At 65.6% G+C, this 11,138-nt stretch overlaps 2 protein-coding genes across 3 annotated transcripts; both read right to left on the reverse strand.

Moving 5' to 3' along the window:
- Positions 1 to 89: 89 nt before the first annotated feature.
- Positions 90 to 1,171, reverse strand: CRIP1 (cysteine rich protein 1). Its single transcript, XM_040974975.1, has 5 exons — positions 1,069 to 1,171; positions 531 to 625; positions 398 to 455; positions 273 to 319; positions 90 to 191 (listed from the first exon to the last, which is right to left on the reverse strand). Exons 1-4 carry the CDS (start codon positions 1,106 to 1,108, stop codon positions 279 to 281), a joined length of 234 nt encoding a protein of 77 aa, XP_040830909.1. The 5' UTR covers positions 1,109 to 1,171; the 3' UTR covers positions 90 to 191; positions 273 to 278.
- A 4,609-nt stretch (positions 1,172 to 5,780) lies between these two features.
- Positions 5,781 to 10,009, reverse strand: CRIP2 (cysteine rich protein 2). 2 transcript variants are annotated; one of them, XM_040974973.1, is made up of 8 exons: positions 9,921 to 10,005; positions 7,153 to 7,247; positions 7,025 to 7,082; positions 6,786 to 6,926; positions 6,629 to 6,697; positions 6,456 to 6,550; positions 6,159 to 6,216; positions 5,781 to 6,071 (listed from the first exon to the last, which is right to left on the reverse strand). In XM_040974973.1, the coding sequence occupies exons 1-8, from the start codon at positions 9,961 to 9,963 to the stop codon at positions 6,004 to 6,006; spliced, it is 627 nt and encodes a 208-aa protein (XP_040830907.1). In that variant the 5' UTR covers positions 9,964 to 10,005; the 3' UTR covers positions 5,781 to 6,003. The 2 variants fall into 2 exon arrangements, with proteins under 2 accessions (XP_040830907.1, XP_040830908.1); XM_040974974.1 differs by lacking the exon at positions 7,153 to 7,247 and having other exon boundaries at positions 9,921 to 10,009.
- Positions 10,010 to 11,138: the final 1,129 nt, after the last annotated feature.

Genomic DNA, 11,138 nt, shown 5'->3' on the forward strand with positions numbered 1-11,138 from the left:
GTATCAGGAGTATTCATGGCAGGGCCTGGGTTGTAGCCCAACATCATGTGGCCACAAACACGCACAGATCTCCCACGCATACATAGGTCTCCCAGTGCTCAGTTTATTGTGTGGGGGCCAAAAGGGAGCGCTGGGCATCAGGGGACGAGGCCTGGCATCTGCATTGGGCCAGGGGGCAGGGGTCTCAGCACCTGCACAGACAGATGAGGGAGAAGTGAGCGGGGTGCAGCCCCAGACCTGGGGGGCCACCTGTTCCCCGGGGTGCGGCTTACCAGTGCTCACTTGAACGTGTGACTCTCGGCGCCGCCGCGCCCGAAGCCTGCAGGCAGAGGCGGAAGCGGTCAGCGCCTCGTGGGGCGCACCCTAGGGGAGGGGAGGGGAGTGGAGGGGAGCCTACCTTTGGGCCCGAACATGGCGGAGTAGCAGGGGTGGTTGCAGTAGGGCTTGCCTTCATGCTGCAAGGACAAGGTAGGAGGTGAGGCGACCCCCGCCCTGCCTTTGCACCCTGTTCCCTCGCGGCAGCATCTTACCTCAGCGTGGCCCCCGGAGGTCAGCGTCTTCCCACACTTCTCACACTTGAGGCAGGGTCGGTGCCAGTCCTTGCCCAGGGAAGTCACCCGCTCGGCTGCAGAGGCGAGGGGGGTCCTGAGACCCACGCCGTGCTCCGGCGCACCCCCGGGTTCCCTCCCATGACTTCCCGTTCCTTGCTCCCCCGAGTGGACCCCGGTGGGCGCCAGAGGCCAGAGGTTGCACCGGGGTCGATTCTGTCTCTTTCCGCTTAGCTCCAGGAGGGACGAGTTCAGCCCCAGCCTAGCTCGCGGGGTCCCCGCCCAGGGCGCCCTGTGGCCAGGCAGGAAGAGCCGGGGGCTGGAGATGGGGAGACAGAAATTGGAGACCGGAGGGCAGGAAATGGAGACGGGAAGACACAGACCGGGTATCCCGTGGGCGATGGACGGGAGATGGAGATAGAGAGACGAGCAGACCCGAGGGAGGTGGGGAGACCCCAGGGCAGGAGATGGAGACAAGGCCCGGTGCCCCACAGCGCGTTTGCCCCGGGGCGGCGCTCACCGAAGTACACCTCCTTGTCGCATTTGGGACACTTGGGCATGGCGGCGGCAGCAGCGACAGCAAGAACAGACTGTGGGCTCGAGACTGGGTGGGTCCGGCCGGGTCCGCGCCTTTCAGGAACCCGGGACCCCGCCCCTTGGAGGCCCGCCCTCACGCCCCGCCCCCGAGCCGGTGGAGGGGGCATTGGACCCCGGGACCTTGGATCTAGACCAACAAGCGGAGGAGGGGCAGGGGGTGCACACCGCTGCCGGGGTGACCCCTACGGGGCCCAGTGCATGCTCTGGGGGCAATGACCGCACCTCCCCCAGCCGGGGCAGAATGGCGCACCTGCCACAGTTGGTACCTGTCGGAGCCTGGACGCACTTTGTCACTCCCAAAGCCCGAGGAAATGTGTGTGCATGCGGGACCCTGGCGACCCCCAAGGAGAGGGTGCAGGGGTTTGCCAGAAGGGCCTTGACCTGGCAGCCTCTGCCCTGCCCCTCCCTGGGGAAGCCCCGTGGAATGGCCTCAGGGGAGTCCAGAAGACTGCCGGAGGAGGTTCCTCTCCTGGGCCAGGAGGATGAACTGTGAGGGTTGAACCCTTATCTCCTCCGGGGAGTTGCCCAATGCACCCGGGTGAGGCAGAGGCCGCCTGACCTGTGCCAGGCGGAGATGGTCCGCCTGCCCCACCCTAGCCCAGCGGCAGCAGAGACCTGGGGCTGCACCCCTGCCCTCCACCCTGGGAACCAGCCTCGGGTACCGCCCTGGAGTGGATACCAGCCCCACTTCCCTGTTTATCCTCTAGGGGGCTTTGCCAGGTTCCCAGAGCTGGTGGCCAGCCAAGACCTCCTCCCCTGCCCTGGAGCCTGCATGCTGGGAGACCCCACCCTGGTCTCGTCTCAGGGCCCAGCATGAGGGCTTTCCCACCGTCCCTCTCCAGCTGCCGGCCCACCCATCAACCATCCTCATCTCCCCTCAACACACCCAGCTGGGGAAAACAACATCACCCCTGTCCAGGCGGGGCCTGCTGGAAGAAAACAGCCTCCTCTGCTGCTGCCCCAGGACCGCTCCAGGCCCCGTCCTCAACAGCCCGACCTCACCCTCTCTGCAGTCCCCAGGCCTGACACTGGAGCCACTGCACCTCCCATTTGGACACTGCTGGGCGGCCTTCCATTGGCCCCCAGCATGGGGAAGAGAGGACAGCTCCCAGGGAGGTGGGACAACTGAGGCCCCGCATGTCCATTGCAGAGTTCCACACCAAGGTGTGTCCTGCCCCCACAACTCTCTCCAGACATCTGAGGCCTCCGGTTGGGCCCCCACTGCAGCTCTGCAAGTGCCACAGGACCCAGCTGGGGTCCACCAGCCTGCCCATGCAGAGACTTTGCATGTCTGGGCACCGTGCCTCCCTGGCCAGCCTGAAGCCCACTCCCAGGCCTGCACATCTGTCTTCCAAAGGTAGCTAGAGTTCAGGCCAGCACTCCAAACTCCATCCAGGCCCTGGCTTTCAGGAGACAGAGCCAGCAACAAGCAGTCAGCAGAGGCCGATGGCCTGGGAAAAGGCCAGGGAGGGTTGGCATGGCCATGGGGGCTCTGGGAGCCAGGCCAGGCTACCTTCCTGCTCTCCATACCCCAGCCCCAGAGCACCCTGCCCAGCCACCTCCACATCTGCCAGAACATGTCCCGGGGACCCCAGGGCCTGTCCTCCGGGTGCCTGTAAGGATGTGCGTGGGTGTGCCCTCTGTGGTCCTGCCCCAGCCCCACCCAGCCACAGGGATGCTGCTCACCACACAATACTGGCTGAGGCAAGTGGGAGCAATGACCTCGGTCTGCCCGCACTCTGGACTCCAGCCCTGCCCTGCATGGCAGAGCCCCCTGAAAACTGGGGTGATGGCTTTCCCTGGCTTTCCTTTCTGTTACTTTCTGTTACCATGGTCCCCAGGCGGGGAGGATGCCAAGAGGGCAAGGGCCAGGGCTGCACCCTCTTTGTTGATTCACAGCAGTTTTTACACCACTTGGCAACACAGCACACAGATACAGAGCCACAAGGACTCACACAGTCAGACATAGTCACAGATAACAGACACACACACATGATCACAGTCACCCAAACACACACACATACACAGCTGGAACCCTCCCAACATGGCACCCCCACTGGCCTCTCAGGCTCCTCCCCCTACTCCCCACCCCAGATACAGGCTCCCATCCTGCATGGTCCCTATACCCCTTGAGATTCAGCTACAGGATCCAGGCCCCTACTTCCAGCTGCCCCCCCCCATGCCTCTCTGTCTTTCCCCTCCAGAGCCAAAAGGACACAGCTGCCCCATAGCCACACAGGCTTCTACTGTGCCCACAGCAGCCCTCCTGTACCAGGATGTACATGAATGCCAAGAACCTTCAGCTCATGCTGTGCCCACCCTGTGCCATGGCTGCGTGGGAGCCACACCAGGACCCAGATGGCAGGGCTGGCCTTTCAGTGCCCTGCTGATGACCTGCCCACTGAGGAAGCAGCTATCACCCCTACTGGCAGCTCTGTTCCTGGTCCTCGGAGCCCTGCCCACCAGGGCTGGCTGTCAAGCCCAGCCCAGAGTGCAGGACTCACAGGTGGAAGGGGCCAGGACCCCAGCCCAAGGCTGCTCAGCCCACAGCCTCTGCCCAGAAGAAGGGTGGAGGCCTGGCCAAGGGTGACGCCCCATGCTTCCTCCACCATCCTCTGTTGTCCACAAGTTCCCAGGGCCTATTTTCAGCAGCTCTGTCTCCTGGGACCCCATCTGGCCTGGCCCCAAAGTAGAAAAGGCAGGGGCATGGGGGTTGTTGAGTGGCCCCCAGAGGGGCTCCTTGACCTTCCAGGGCTCAGAGTGGATCCACATGTCAGCTGTGATGGTGTGGAGGCACGGGGGGCTCCTCAGCCTGCCCGACCTGCACCTAGGCCTCTTGTCTGGCCAGAATGGGCCAGGCCTGGTACCGGGCCTGCCTCCTGGAGCCAGGCCCTGGCAGCCAGCTCGAGTTCCGCACTACCTGCCGGGCAGCTGAGGCTTGCTATGTGTAGCTCTGAGGCACATTCTCTCTCTTTCTCTCTCTCTCTCAGCACACCATGTGAGTCAGGTCCTGGCTGAGGTCCCGCCCTCACCTGGTGCCCTTGTCCCTGCCTGCCTGGCCTGTACCAGCCCCCCAAGAGCCCACGGCCATCTGTTTTCAGGGACCCATAGGAGTGCTACGTTTGGGGATGCCTGACTGGAGAGGGGTCAGAAGGGGCGTAGCACTGGGAAAGACAGGGCTGACGCTGGGGTCTCTGGCTCAGGGACGGGGTGGGGGTCAGAGGCTAGAGGAGCAGAACCTGGGGACAAGCAATGAGCCAGGCCCCACGGAGCGGATCCAGTGAAGGCCGGCGTGCGCTGCAGTTGCTGTGCTCTCTGGCCTGAGAGCAGGGAGGGCCCCTTGCTGGCCAGAGGGTGCAGAAGGCAGCTCCTGCCACCTGTACATGGGGGGTATCCAGGACTCTGGCACAAAGGAAGCACCTGGTAGGAACTGGAGGGGCTCTGGGGAGCTGCAGCCATCAGGAGTCCTGGCAGGGCGTGGGCCCCCAGCCACCACCACTAGCGCTGCCCAGCAACGCCTGCAGACAAACAGTACCGGCACCCGCCCTGGTTTCCATGACAACCCCTTAGAAACAAACATAACTGCGCGTCATCCGCCCCCAGCCGGAAGCGGGCAGGTCCTGCAGGGACAGGCCTGGGGGTAGAGCGCTGCTGTCCCAGTGGCTGAGCCTCCCTAGAGACCCCATCCTGCCTCCATCACCCCCACCATGAGTCTGCATAGTTTCCACTGGCAGCTTCTAGGGGAGCGGCACAGCCCTCCCAACATCCCATTTCCTGCTAAGAGCCAGTGTCAGAGTGGACACAGGGTGCAGGAGGGCCAGGTTCTCACCAAAGCCAACCCCCACCAGGAGCGCAGCCAGGCAGCCCCACCTGCCGCAGCCTGCTCCAGCCCCCTCCTCCCACCACAGGCTCGCATTCTGGCATTCCAGCCTGGAGGAGCCGGCCAGCCTGCCCAGTTCCAACTTGCCAGGAGGGCAGTGATACTATTGGCAGACACTGGAACAAGCTCTGTGGCCCCTCCCCTGGCCCAGGGACACGGATGGCTGTCCACAGGACACTGGGTCCAGTGGTGGCGACTCAGCTATCTCAGCTGGTAGACGGGGAGAGGGAAGTGGAGCAGCCGCTGGCAGCACCAGGGCTCTGGTGGGCGGGGGAGGTGGAGCAGCTGCTGGCAGCACCAGGGCTCTGGTGGGCGGGCAATGGGAATGCGGGACTGAGGGTTCAGGCTGGGCAGCAAGAGGGAAAGACCCGGGTCCCATGTGGCAGACCAGGGGTGCCCTCTAGTGGACATCACACATGAGGCAGGTGCAGCAGCACCCAGGCAGCTCCTGGCCAACCCTGGGGGCCAGGGGGCCCTTGCTCTTGGATAGAGCCCCCTTCTCCCACCCTGGGCCTCCCCCACCCACAGGCACCAATCCCCACTCCAAACCCTGGGGTGCAGTCTCACCTCATCCTCTCAGCACCCCCAGCCTCTGCCCAGGGCCCCTCCCCTCCATGGCTGGCACCTGCAGGAGTCCAGACCCAGGTCCACAGCCCCCCTGCAAAAGCCGGGGCTCTGTCCCATGTGGGACCCACTCTGGATTACACTCCCCACCCCCTGCCCCCAGACACACAATCTCGCAATGCTCAAACACTTTATTGCCACCTGCGTGGGGGGTATACCGTGTGGGTGTGGTGGGTGCTGAGAGGCTAGGTGGGAGCTGGCAGGGCTGCTGGGCACTGTGCAGAGAGGTGAAGCCACCTCCAAGGCATAAATAACACTGGGCAGCGGCAGAGGGAGACCCTGAGGCCCAAGCAGGCACGGCAGGTTCCAACGGCCAAAGGCAGCGGGAGGGCCAGTGCTGCCACGCGGGGACACCTAAGGCCGCACGGGGCCCTCGGGGTTGGCATCATAGATGTAGCTTCCCACGGCTCCAGTGTTCACTCCTGCAGGAAGAGGCGGCAGCTGCTCAAGGGCGTGCTTCCAGCCAGGCGCTCAGCAGGGACCCTCATGACCCCTGACCACACACTCACCCTTGGGTCCGAAGAGGATTCCATAGCAAGGCTTGTGGCAGTAGGGCTGCCCGTCGTGCTGGGACCGGAGGCAAGGAGGTGCTAAACATTCCTCCCCTGCTGGCGCCACACTGGGAGCCTGGATCCCCACCCTCAGGGAAGGCTCCCGACCCCTCCAGGACCCCTGGGTGTCCTCCCTCGGGGAAGGCATCCAACCCCTCCAGGACCTGAGTCCTTGGGGAAAGGCTAGCTGCATCAACAGCACGAGGCTCGCTGGGGGCCCCAGGGGCGTCCCTGCCCTCCACACCATGTCCTCACCTCGGCGTGCCCGCCAGGGGTCAGTGTCTTGCTGCAGCGCTCACAACGCAGGCATGGCCGGTGCCAGTCCTTGCCCAGGGATGTCACCTTCTCAGCTGTGGGGAGGCAGTGATGTCACTGGGTGCACCCCGCAGCCTGCGGTGGCCCAGGGCCGGCCAGGGCGCAGCACTCACCAAAGTAGACCCGCTTGCCACAGCGAGGACACATGTTGGGCTCTCCAGTGAAGGTGGTGACGCTGGAGGCTGAGGGGCAGGCTGGGGTCAGCGGGGGGGTGGGGGGGGCCTGGGTACCGCCCCTCCCCTCCCCTCCAATCCCCTACTCCCTACTCACCTTTGCTGGGCCCTTTTGGGGCGCTGCTGGCTTTCCGCTCCTCTGGTCGGGCTGCGGAGACCTCGATGGGGCCAGTGACCTGGGGTCCACCGGCGGGGGCCTTCTCGTAGATGTAGGAGCCAGCACCCCCGATGTTCACACCTGCGAGCGGCCAGCACGTGGATGCTTGCACCCATGCGTCACTCCCTCCCACTCAGCCCTCCTCCCAGCACAGGGCTAGGGGTGGGATGTGTGCTCACCTTTGGGCCCGAAGAGCGTGGCATAGCAAGGCTTGTGGCAGAAGGGCTTCCCGTCATGCTAGGGAAAGTGCAGGATGAGCACGTGTCCACAACTGGGCCCCGCGCCCCCAGCCTGCCACGGGGCTCACCTCTGCATGGCCGCCCGGAGTCAGGGTCTTGTTGCACCGCTCGCATTTGAGGCAGAACTTGTGCCAGTCCTTGCCCAGAGAGCTCACCTTCTCAGCTGTGGGCAGGGGGGTGTGAGGCTCTTCTGACCCCTACACACCCATGGGATCCTCCCTGTACCTCCATGCCTCCCTCCCTATCCCCACACCTACCTCCCCCATACACACCTTTCTCTCTTTCCCACACCTGCCTCTCCTCACACCTGCCTCTCCCCTCCCCACACCTGCCTCTCCCATCCCCCCACACCTGCCTCTCCCCTCCCCACACCTGTCCCCTCCTCACATGCCCCCTCCCCATACCTCCCTGCCCCCTCCTCACACCTGCCTCTCCCATCCCCCCACACCTGCCTCTCCCCTCCTCACACCTGTCCCCTCCTCACATGCCCCCTCCCCATACCTCCCTGCCCCCTCCTCACACCTGCCTCTCCCCTCCTCACACCTGCCTCTCCCATCCCCCCACACCTGCCTCTCCCCTCCTCACACCTGCCTCTCCCCTCCCCACACCTGCCTCTCCCCTCCCCACACCTGCCTCTCCCATCCCCTCCCACACCTGCCTCTCCCCTCCCCACACCTGCCTCTCCCCTCCTCACACCTGCCTCTCCCCTCCTCCCACACCTGCCTCTCCCCTCCCCACACCTGCCTCTCCCATCCCCCCACACCTGCCTCTCCCATCCTCCCACACCTGCCTCTCCCCTCCTCACACCTGCCTCTCCCCTCCTCCCACACCTGCCTCTCCCCTCCCCACACCTGCCTCTCCCCCCCCCCCACACCTGCCTCTCCCATCCTCCCACACCTGCCTCTCCCCTCCCCACACCTGTCCCCTCCTCACACCTGCCTCCCCTCCCCACACCTCCCTGCCCCCTCCTCACACCTGGCTCCTGGCTCCTGGCTCCTGGCTCCACCAGGACCTGGCAGAACCAGCAGCAGCTCCCAGGCCGCCAGGCAGGGCAGGGAAGCTGGCGCTCTGGGAGCTCCTACTGGATCCCACTAGTCTATATTTAGCTTCCGGATAGGAGCTGCCACGTTGGCGCCAAAGGCTCGAGGCCAGCTGTCGTGGCAGTTAGAACCCCCACCTCTCTCCCACACTGCAAGGGCCCCAGTGGGCGGAAGCCAGGACCTGTCTAGGGAGCAGGGCAGGAAAGGGCGGGGGAGAAAGAGGCAGGAAGAGCGGCTGAGCAGGGCCCATCCGAAGGGAAGGGGCTGGGGCTGGCCGGAGGTGGCCGCCCTGTCTGGCAGGAAGGGCCACGGGCCAGAGGCTCTTCTGGCTCAGGGTCTTAGAGAGGCCCCAGCACAACCCACCTGGGTCCTGGGTCCTGGGTCCCAGGGCGAGGCAGTACCAGCTGGGCTTTCCTGGGGACATCCAGGCCACCAGGCCCCTAGTGTGCCCCAGTCAAGAACAGACTGTTAGCCTCAGGAGCTCTGCCGGCCCTGGCAGGAAACTGACCCTCGAACCCACAGTGCATCTATGGCCACGCACTGGGGACATAATTGATTGGGTCTCTGGCCCTGAAAAGGAGGAGGGGACACAGAGTGGAGGCGTCCAGTCCATTTGGGTCCAAGCCAGGCTCTGCCAGGTACTGGCTGCCTGGAGGTGGAAGGCCAGGCTCCAGAGCCACGGCCCCCTTTGTGCCTCCCAGGCAGGACACAGGCCACTAGGGCCTGCCAGGGCCTTCGTCAACTGTGGCAAGGGCCAGCGGCTGCCCAAGTAGACAGAGTGCTTTTGCTTCCCGGGGTTGGCCCTGGCCCCAGACAGCCCCCAGTTGGCTGGCCTGGGGCAAAGTAATGGGCAGCTGGGCTGCAGGAGGATCCTGCCAGGGACAAGCCCTCTGTCCTGGCCAGGGCCTAAAGAAGGGCTGAGGCGGAAGCCCCTCAGGTCACAGCAACACCAGGACAAATCTGGCCGGCAACACTCGGCTTCCCCCCACTCCCTCCCGCACATCCTGGACATGACCACTGCTCCCGGCCGGCCCCTCCCATCCCTGGGCCGTCCTGCAAGCTGTCCTCTACGCAGGCACTGGCAGCTCAGTGGGCACCGCTGGGGGCAGGCCTGGGGCTGGGGAAGGGCCTGCCTACGGGGGGGGAACAGGACTCTTCTGACCTTAAGGAGGTGGGGGTTCCAAAAAGCTGGCGCTGCCGTGGGCGCAGGGACCAGCGCATCCCTCCACCTCTACCCATTCCCCCCCAACACCACACCCACGTGAAACTGCTGGGTGAACTCGCCCAGGCGGGCACCGGATGCCAAGGTCGCTCCCGCTTAGACTGAACCAGGCAGAGCCCAAATCCCACCCGACCAGCCTGGACAGAGGTCAGAGTAGAGGCTGGGCGCGGGGGCCATCACGGCTTGGTGCCTGGCCAGTCCCTCCGAGGGGTCCAGGGAGTGGAGCACAGAGGGCTCCGAGCGCGTGGGAAGCTTCGGCAACGTGCGGCCCCGCCCGACCCCGCCCCGCGCGCAACTGGGATTGCGATGGCCCGCGAGGTCTGCGCGCTCCCCAAGCCCTGAGCTCGTCCCGAGGACCCACGCGCGCCCCCAACACGGGTCAATCGCCTCGAGATTCGGCTTGGCCGTCCCGCGTCGCCGCGGCTCCACCCTCGGGCCGTACCCGCGTGGGGAGTGCGGCGAGTCGCGGTCGGGCCGCGCATCCCAGGGCCGGGCCAGGCGCACCCGAGCGAACTGCGGGCTGCGCGCCAAGGGCCGCGGGCGCGGCTCGGACCCGGCCGGGGCCGGCACTCACCGAAGTATACGGTTTTGTCGCACTTGGGGCACTTGGAAGCCATGGTCTGCGAGCCCGGTCGGCCCGCGCCCTCCGCCCGCGCCGTCTCCGCACCGTCGCTTGCGGCCGCGCCCGCGCCTCCGCCCGCCCCGCCGCCAGCCGTCCATTGGCTCGGCAGCCGGGGCGGGGCCTCGGGAGCCCGCCGCCGCCCCTGGCCGCCGGGCGGTGGGGGACGCGGGGCTGAGGGCGCACCTGCCACGGACGGAGCACCCCGCGTCCCTGGCGTCTCAAGTGGGGTCTGCAGGGGCGCGACCCGGCCGTTTCCGTGGCAACGTCGGGGCTGCGGCCCCGGTGCGTCCCCAGGCCGTGGGCGGGGGTGCAGAACCTAAGGTCGCAACTCGCTGGACCGGTCTCCTGCACTCGGACCCTGAGCAGCCATCACGGCGAGGGGGCTCGGGCGAGACCCCACCCCCAACTCGCCACATTGTGCTGCCCGCTTCCCTTTGTTGCTTAGTTTCCATAGCAACAACCGCGCGGTTTGGGGACCAGAGTCGGATTCCAGGCCAGGCAGCCTGGATGTCATTTGGATGCAGGCCGCCGCGGGGTAGCCAGACAAGAAAGGGATGCCCAGGGCGTGACACTGGTGTGCTAGTGGGCCCTGGGTAAACAGCGCCACATGGGGGGGGGGGTGCGTTAGGGAAGACAGGTGGAGTGGGGAAGAGCTGTTCGCTCCTGCAGGCCCCTAGGTCAAGCAGCTTCCCGGCTAAGTAGAGGGAATGGGCTAGGGCACTTCCCAACCACCGGGGCTGTGCTCGCTGGGCAGCCTCGCAGGCTCCTCCCCTTACAGGTTCAGTACCCCACTGAGCCTGGCAGGGATGACGGAGCAGAGGACCCCTCAGCTCCTGGTGCGGTCCCTGGCCTGGTCCCTTCCCCCTCACACACCAAGTAGTTACAGCCATTGCCATGGTAACAGCAGCCCAGAAACAGGTGCTACCCCCAAGCCCGACTGACCAGCCTGACCAGCTCCCCAGCACCTGTGGACTGGAGCCAACCACAGCTTGGGAAACAAAGGGGGAGGGAGGTTGTCCCTGGGTAGGGTGGCCAGCTTCTCCCTTGCTCAAGGCAGTCATGAGCCCACTGTCCCCACTTAGTACCAACTTTGAGGCCCCTCCACCTGGAATTCCAGAGCCGTTGAGGGTAGAGCTGGCTTGCACAGGTGTCTGGTTGGAAGGCGACTTT

This window comes from Ochotona curzoniae, unplaced genomic scaffold, assembly GCF_017591425.1.
Source record: "Ochotona curzoniae isolate NIBS_2020 unplaced genomic scaffold, NIBS_Ocur_1.0 contig_2688, whole genome shotgun sequence".
Taxonomy (NCBI): Eukaryota; Metazoa; Chordata; class Mammalia; order Lagomorpha; family Ochotonidae; genus Ochotona; species Ochotona curzoniae.

Bases quoted from the DNA above. Each gene is read 5' to 3' on its own strand.
- CRIP1 (XM_040974975.1), bottom strand. From the start codon at position 1,108: ATGCCCAAGTGTCCCAAATGCGACAAGGAGGTGTACTTCG. The intron at 626-1,068 runs GTGAGCGCCGCC...TCGCCTCTGCAG, and splicing joins CGACAAGGAGGTGTACTTCG to CCGAGCGGGTGACTTCCCTG. The intron at 456-530 runs GTAAGATGCTGC...TTGTCCTTGCAG, and splicing joins CCTCCGGGGGCCACGCTGAG to CATGAAGGCAAGCCCTACTG.
- CRIP2 (XM_040974973.1), bottom strand. From the start codon at position 9,963: ATGGCTTCCAAGTGCCCCAAGTGCGACAAAACCGTATACTTCG. The intron at 6,217-6,455 runs GTGAGGACATGG...CTCCGGTCCCAG, and splicing joins CCCCTGGCGGGCACGCCGAG to CACGACGGGCAGCCCTACTG. The intron at 6,072-6,158 runs GTGAGTGTGTGG...CTCTTCCTGCAG, and splicing joins AATCCTCTTCGGACCCAAGG to GAGTGAACACTGGAGCCGTG.